Below are 6,704 nucleotides of genomic sequence, written 5' to 3'. Positions count from 1 at the left end.
CATACCTAGTCCCCCCTCCAAAAGGCGTTTGTATTATAGATTCTCCCATCAAGAGAGACTTGGTACAATACAATCTTTGTGTTTCTTGTGACCTAGGTGATGCAATGAATATGGAAAGCTTCATGCATCACGAGCATAACATAAACTTTGTAAAAAGCATTGACTATCCCAAGCCTCAGTCCCAAGGCCTCAAACTCCTTCAAAGGTGGAGAGAGCTAGCGGGGAATGAGGGTAGGGAAGAGGAAGAAGAATCATCCATAGGAGAAAGAAAGAGTTCCTCACTTATCATCACTCTTCTTGTTTAGCATAACATAATAGCATAGTAATCAAGATGAAGAAGATGGCAAACATGAGCATTGAAGCATGGCTCTTGGTTGGATTTGTATATCATAGCCAAGAGTGTTGGTGTAGGCTCTCCACTTCTCAACAAGCTTGGAGAAGGAGATGGAGTTGTTGCACTTTGCACTTGCATAATGAGAGAGTATGTGTGTGGTTGTGGGAGAGTATACCCCGTCTCATGCTTGGTCCACACCTATCTCTCTCTCTCTCTCTCTCTCTCTCTCTCTCTCTCTCTCTCTCTCTCTCTCTCTCTCTCTCTCTCTCTCTTGTATTATTTAGTTATATCATTTGGACATGTGTTCCCTTTTGGGATAGGTCTAGAAGCACATATCTATATCCTAATTCTTGTTCCCTTTTATCTTCCCGTATTATATGATCAATCTAATATGAAAAAATCATTTGGTAAAGTTAGATATTATATTTTATGAAAAAAGCTATCAAATCTTCAACAAGAATTGAGAGAAAACTTCAAGACGAGCTTCCAAGCTTTCAAAGAAGAAAGTTTCCCTTGAATTCCCAATCTTTCTTGAGCTTCAAAGAATTTCTTCTTCTCATTTAATCTTTGTAACCTAAAGTTTGATTCTGCACTCCTAGCACTACATAAGGCAATGTATATCTATCCATCCATCATTAAGGATGTTCACATGTTCAATTCTACTGAGTTAGACACTGGTCTTGGGACTAAGACCACTCCATTGCACCATGAGAGATTGGGAGATTAGAAAGCTCACTTTAAGGGGAGGAGAATTAACATCAATATTTTGTTTTACATTAATGTTACTCAGCAAGTTGCATTTCCATTCAATAAAGCTCATGAGCAAGCTACAACAACAACCATGGCAGCATCAACATCAAGATGGTGTGGGTAGCAGAGTCAAAAGTTGAAGAAGTAGGAGTGGAGGAGGACAAACAATGAAGCTATGGCGATGAAAGTTTTTGCAGAACCTTGGACTAGAGTTGTGTGTTGGACTCTTGGATTGGAGTTGTGCTCCTGGATTGTAGTGTTTATCATGAATTGCCTCCTAGATTGGAGATGGTCCTCTGGATTGGGGATGATGGTTAGTCTAGATTGGCATAGCTATTTTCTATTGTCATAATCCAAACCCCAAGGGGAGGATTGTTGGGAATTGTGGGCTTTGTTCTTTGATAGTGTGTATCTTCTCTATCCTACTAGGATGCATAGGTGGCACATAACCATGTGGAAAAGATACCTAAGGGTGTGGGTACCCATGGGGGTCATTATTAGAGGGTGTGGACTCACCTAGAGTTAGTTAATAAACTCGTAAAGTGGCTTGAAAGGTCACCCACGAGTTTGCAAGTTGGATGGGCTGATTTGGAGCCTTTGTATGATGTCATTAGTGATGCCAGATGAGGCATCTACATTCTACTCTATCTCTATTGTCTAATTAGCATTGTCATTAGAATGTTAACACCATGAATGCTAGTCTCAACAATCCACCCTAACTCCATACCTTCAACGGCTGCTGGCATTGCAAATGACACTTGCTGATTCTATTCTCTTTCCTATGAGACACCCTGTTTTTTTTGTTCTCACAGAATGTCAAATTATGATGCATAGTAAGGCACATCTACCTCCAACTGCCTCTTTATTTTTTATCTCTTTGTTTGCTTTATAAAGATTTCTTTTCCTACTGACAAAACTCAGAGAGTTGAAGCAACCATAATTACTCACATTCTTAGCATAATTAATGTGATCATCGTCATAATCATTGTTAGCTAGAAACTGGTAAAGCTGATCATCATGGCTCTTGACATTATCAATATCCAATGTGGACATGCTGTCATGAAAAGCCAGTCAATTGGAGACGTGTGTATCCATATCGTACTGGACATCGTGGTTCTTGCGTTGAGATTTAGGCATCCAATCCTTGTCGTCATACTCGTTCTTGTACACAACGAAAATATGTACACAACGACAATATCATCATTGGAGTGGTTGTTGTCATCTTCATCAGCATCATCATGATCAATGTTGGGAGCTTTTCATCTTAACAAAGTATTCTTGAAGCTCATCACCTCTGAAGCCCTCAAGGGTTCTACCAATCGAGAGGGGAGACTCCCCTAGTGCCTTGTGCACCTTCTGTGTCTCCCTGTGCCTGCTTTATGACAACCCCTCCTGCCACTCCATCTCATGTTGCCTTTCGACGCCCAGCTTGTTTTTTGGCGATAAAATTAAGAGAATGCGTGAGCTCATTATTAAAAGCAAGCCTCAGGCTCGTGGCAGTGCAATTTTCATGGAGGGCAATGGCTGAGATCACGTCAAGTGGCGAACTCTAAACTCACGCAACCTCAAAACCTAATAACCTCAAAACCCTCTTAGGCTTACCAAGTTAATGCATTGTTTGCTTACTCTCTATTTTCAAATAAGGATTTTGCTGACCCTGATAGGCTAGTGGAAGCCTCACCTAAACACGCTCGTGAGCAGGGGCTACCAACCTGGCGGATTGACGACCAAACCCATGCCGAGCTATGCGGATAGAGATGGGACCTTGACCGGTCAGTTGTAGAGGAAAGCTATTGGGCCCTGCGACTAGAGCAAATATTCACACAGGATAGCCATTTATACGGTTATATATACGGTTATTTGCACAAGATGGCTATCCCTGTACGCGAAGTTTTGAACAAATTCTCACAATAATTCCCACATTGTGACTTACCATGAGCTTCTGTGAGGGAGGCACCGCATATCTAGCTTGGTACGATTGGGGACAGGGAACCGCCGGCCTGGTTGTGCCGGGGCCAGTGGTCCCCTGCTCCAATCAGTGCCTCTCGAGCGGAAGCTCATGATGTTATGCATTGTATGAAAAACACTCCGCTTTCCTAGATGAGAAAATCTTCTCGTGTGCTTGCTATGCGGATCAAATCACTGGTAGATTCAGAAAGTGGGGGGAATCCTACTTTTGATTCATTGCATTGTTGCTTGTTGAATGAATCCAATACAAGGAATTTGCAGAGAGCAGCTTTTACATGATTTATAGAACAAAGTTGAAAGAGGGAATTTCCGAAATAATCATAAAAATGAGGCTTTTGCACAAAGGCAGACATGCAATTGAATAGTTGCCATGATATGTATAAGATCAATGAATGTAAGCATCAGTTTAACAATGTTGGATAAATTGAGGAAATAATCAAAGGTTTTGCCAAATAATTTAGGAAAGGGCATGAATTATAGTGTATAACATGCACTCAAGTAATGGACAGGCAGATCATGTTTTGATTGATTGATGGGATAATTAATGAATGTATGAATCAGAAATGGTTTCTTAGAGGGAGAATTGGGTGGCTAGGGTGAGACCATTTGCACCCACACAGCAGAGCCTGCCACCCCTGACATCACAGGAAACAGCATATAGTACTGTGGGGGTGCTATATTTGCATTTGGAGGTGCTGTCACTGTCACCTCATACACATTGTTGCCCTGTGCCACTCCCGTCGACACCTTCATCCGCACCAGCCGCTGCCCCTGCGAATACGAATGCGTGGTGAAATACGCACTCACCAGATTCATCTCCACCGACATCGGGCTGCTTGGGCATGAAAATGTCACCTTGAACACTGACCCATATGTTATCCTCGCCGGTGACGATGTTATGGTTGGCTTCTTCGGTGCATACGGTGGGTTGAAGTAGTAAGGCGACCATGCCTCCACCCGCAACTCCGTTGGAAACTCTCCTGTGAATGTGTAGAATTGATGTGTATTGCTCCCTGCAATGAGGACTCTTCCGTCGGCAAGCAAATTAGCTGTTGAATGATACATTCTCGGGATCGTGGCCGCGGGCTGGGTGACGAAGCGGGCCGGACCTGGTGCCACAGCAGGACGATATACAACAGGATTAAGAGCAGGATTAGTGGCATCACCCCATCCTTGAGAGCCACTTTGGGCACCATTTATGATTAGAATTTCTCTAGAAGGGAGGATGATCATGTCTCCCATACACCGTCTGATAGGCATGGTTTCCATGAACCATGACGGCATAGCGGAGGTGACCACCATTCGACCGCACGTATCCGAGCATGCGAATTGCTTGCTGGGGTTCTTGAAAGCACCCAATTGTGCTCCCCCACAGACCAAGACCTCAGCAGAGTTGTAGTTGGAAGGGCCATCTAGAGGGAGGAGGACCGAGCTTCCTGCGGAGGGGTAATTCCTCGGGTTACCAGGTATCGTAGGGTATGTCCGTAGCACTGTGTTGGTCTTGTAATTGAACAAGATGGAATCCCTATTAGCAAATATGTATAAATTTCCATCTGGTAGCAAGTGCACATAGGGGTAATAATTGTCATTCTCAAAGTTGTTAGTGTCATTGAGAAGCTTGAGAAAGAAGCTGCCCTGCCCACTTGGTCTTGGGAAGAACTCGTATGTAAATACTGCACGGCCACCTATGATGATCATTCTCCCATCTGGCAAGATTTGATTGGTTGCATACCACCTAGGGTCCTTCAGGCTTACATTTGGGTCTTCCACCCAATCACAATTGCCGGTCGATGGGCACGGAGCGAGCCTTCTGATCTTGAATTTCCCCTCAAAGTCGCCTCCGGTTTGCAGCATTGTGCCGTCCGGCAAGAACTGGCCGGACGAGCACCATGTGTCGGTGAAGATGAAGAGCGGACGGACCGTATTTGGACCGGGTGTGAACATGACCGAGTGCGCAGTGCAGTCGTTCTTGAGGGTGAGATCTTGGGGGTTGTTTCTGCAAAGGGGAAAGAAACTATGGTTGGTGGGGTTTTGAGAAAAATTAAAATTGTCAATGTCATGTTGGTTGGATATGTCTCTACATACATAGCCTAAAAGTGAGTAAACTTCATATCATTGTCATCTCACATGCATGTGCCTAAGGTTAGATTGTCTCATATGTCAATGGACTTAACTAGCTCTCATTCAATTCAAACTTCAATTAGGGTACTGTTGTGTTTGACATGGGCATTGATTACTCATTAAAGTCTCTCTTCTGTAAAGCTAGCTACCTCATATATACACAAGAAGTTTTGGACAAATTCTCACAATAATTCCCACATTGTGACTTACCTCAACATCATGAGCTTATGTGAGAGAGGCACCCCATACCTAGCTAGGTATGATTGGGGGCAGGGGACCGCTGGCCCAGTGGGGGGGCTGGTGGTCCCCTGCCCCCAATCGTACCTGTCGAGCAGAAGCTCATGATGTTATTCATTGTATGAAAAACACTGAAAAAGACTCTGTTTTCCTACATGAGAAAATTTCTAAATCTTCTTGTGATATAGTGACCTACCAAATTGTCTTGTTATTATCACTCAAGTGGATGCTTCTTTTGAGAGCTTCCTTTACAGGAGCTCCACCTATAACCATATTGTGCATTTACCTGCATCTTCCATCGGGAAGATTGATTTGAGAAGGGCCTATGTTGGTTCTGTCCAGCATGATTACTGTGTTGAAACGCGTCACTGCCGTATGCATCGATGCGATTCCTGCATTGTTCAGTAGCAATTTGTAGCTGCCTACCACCTGGCTAGACACTAAGGGTACTACTGGAATCCATGTCCAAATTAGCAGCCATAGAATTGAGAGATGAATGAAATGAAGCCTAAACTTAAGCCGATTCATTGTGTTTAACCAGTAAAAGAATCAAAGGGTTAAGTGTGGATTAGTAATTGATGGATAGTAAGGTTTTATTGTGTCAAGAGCACCCAATGTGGGCTAAGAATGAGTTACAGCAAGTGTGGTGACTTGCTCATAGAGCTGTTATAAGTTAATGTAAGCTGGCTATGGAATTGCATGATGATCAGAAATGCAATTGAATGGCAGTAAAGAAGAGAGTCTTGAGCGGAGTGGTAGCTTGAGCAGCTATGGATTCAATAATTAAAGCTGATCAAATCTCTAATGTAATGCTACAAGATGCAATGGAAGCTTGCATCTCACAGAAGGGATCAAAATGGGCTCATTAGCATGAAGAAGGATTGAATGGTAGACGGGAAGAGAAAAAGGTATTAAGGAGTGAGGAGAAGAAGTAGGGATTGCTAGCCTTAGCGTACATGAATCATTGAAGACAGAGGAGAGAGATGGATTGATAGGAAAGAGTAACAAGAAAGTCTCAGGTGAGGGGCTGGCTGGGGGTATATCATATTTGTCACTTGAGAGAATGTGTGTGTGTGTGTGTGTGTGTGTGTGAGAGAGAGAGAGAGAGAGAGAGAGAGAGAGAGAGAGAGAGAGAGAACAAGGAAGAGGTAGGCTAAGGCAATCTGCCGCCGCCTAGTGTGAACAATGTGGAGGAGGAAAAGTGAAAGAGTGAAGGGGGTTGAGAGAGGCCATCAACTCTTCCGAGGGGGGAGGGGGTCGGAAGAAAAATGGAGGGCCCGCCGGCGAAAGAGTG

The 6,704-nt window shown here is 43.7% G+C and overlaps 1 protein-coding gene across 1 annotated transcript; it reads right to left on the bottom strand.

The window, feature by feature from the left end:
• Nucleotides 1-3,243: 3,243 nt before the first annotated feature.
• LOC147454017 (aldehyde oxidase GLOX-like) lies at nt 3,244-6,434 on the bottom strand. The gene is made up of 2 exons (XM_086516029.1): nt 5,697-6,434; nt 3,244-5,048 (listed from the first exon to the last, which is right to left on the bottom strand). The coding sequence occupies exons 1-2, from the start codon at nt 5,936-5,938 to the stop codon at nt 3,644-3,646; spliced, it is 1,647 nt and encodes a 548-aa protein (XP_086372155.1). The 5' UTR covers nt 5,939-6,434; the 3' UTR covers nt 3,244-3,643.
• Between the last annotated feature and the right edge of the window lie 270 nt (nt 6,435-6,704).

Source organism: Adiantum capillus-veneris, chromosome 7, assembly GCF_014529385.1.
Source record: "Adiantum capillus-veneris isolate H3 chromosome 7, ASM1452938v2, whole genome shotgun sequence".
NCBI classification, from domain to species: Eukaryota; Viridiplantae; Streptophyta; class Polypodiopsida; order Polypodiales; family Pteridaceae; genus Adiantum; species Adiantum capillus-veneris.
The sequence above is the reverse complement of the archived record's forward strand: the minus strand, read 5'-3'. Positions and strand labels throughout refer to the sequence as shown.

What these genes read in the sequence shown, in the direction of transcription:
- LOC147454017 (XM_086516029.1), bottom strand. Translation starts at nt 5,938, where the DNA reads ATGAATCGGCTTAAGTTTAGGCTTCATTTCATTCATCTCTCAATTCTA. An exon ending in CTTCCCGATGGAAGATGCAG is followed by an intron (nt 5,049 to 5,696) that starts GTAAATGCACAA and finishes TCCCCTTTGCAG; the next exon opens with AAACAACCCCCAAGATCTCA.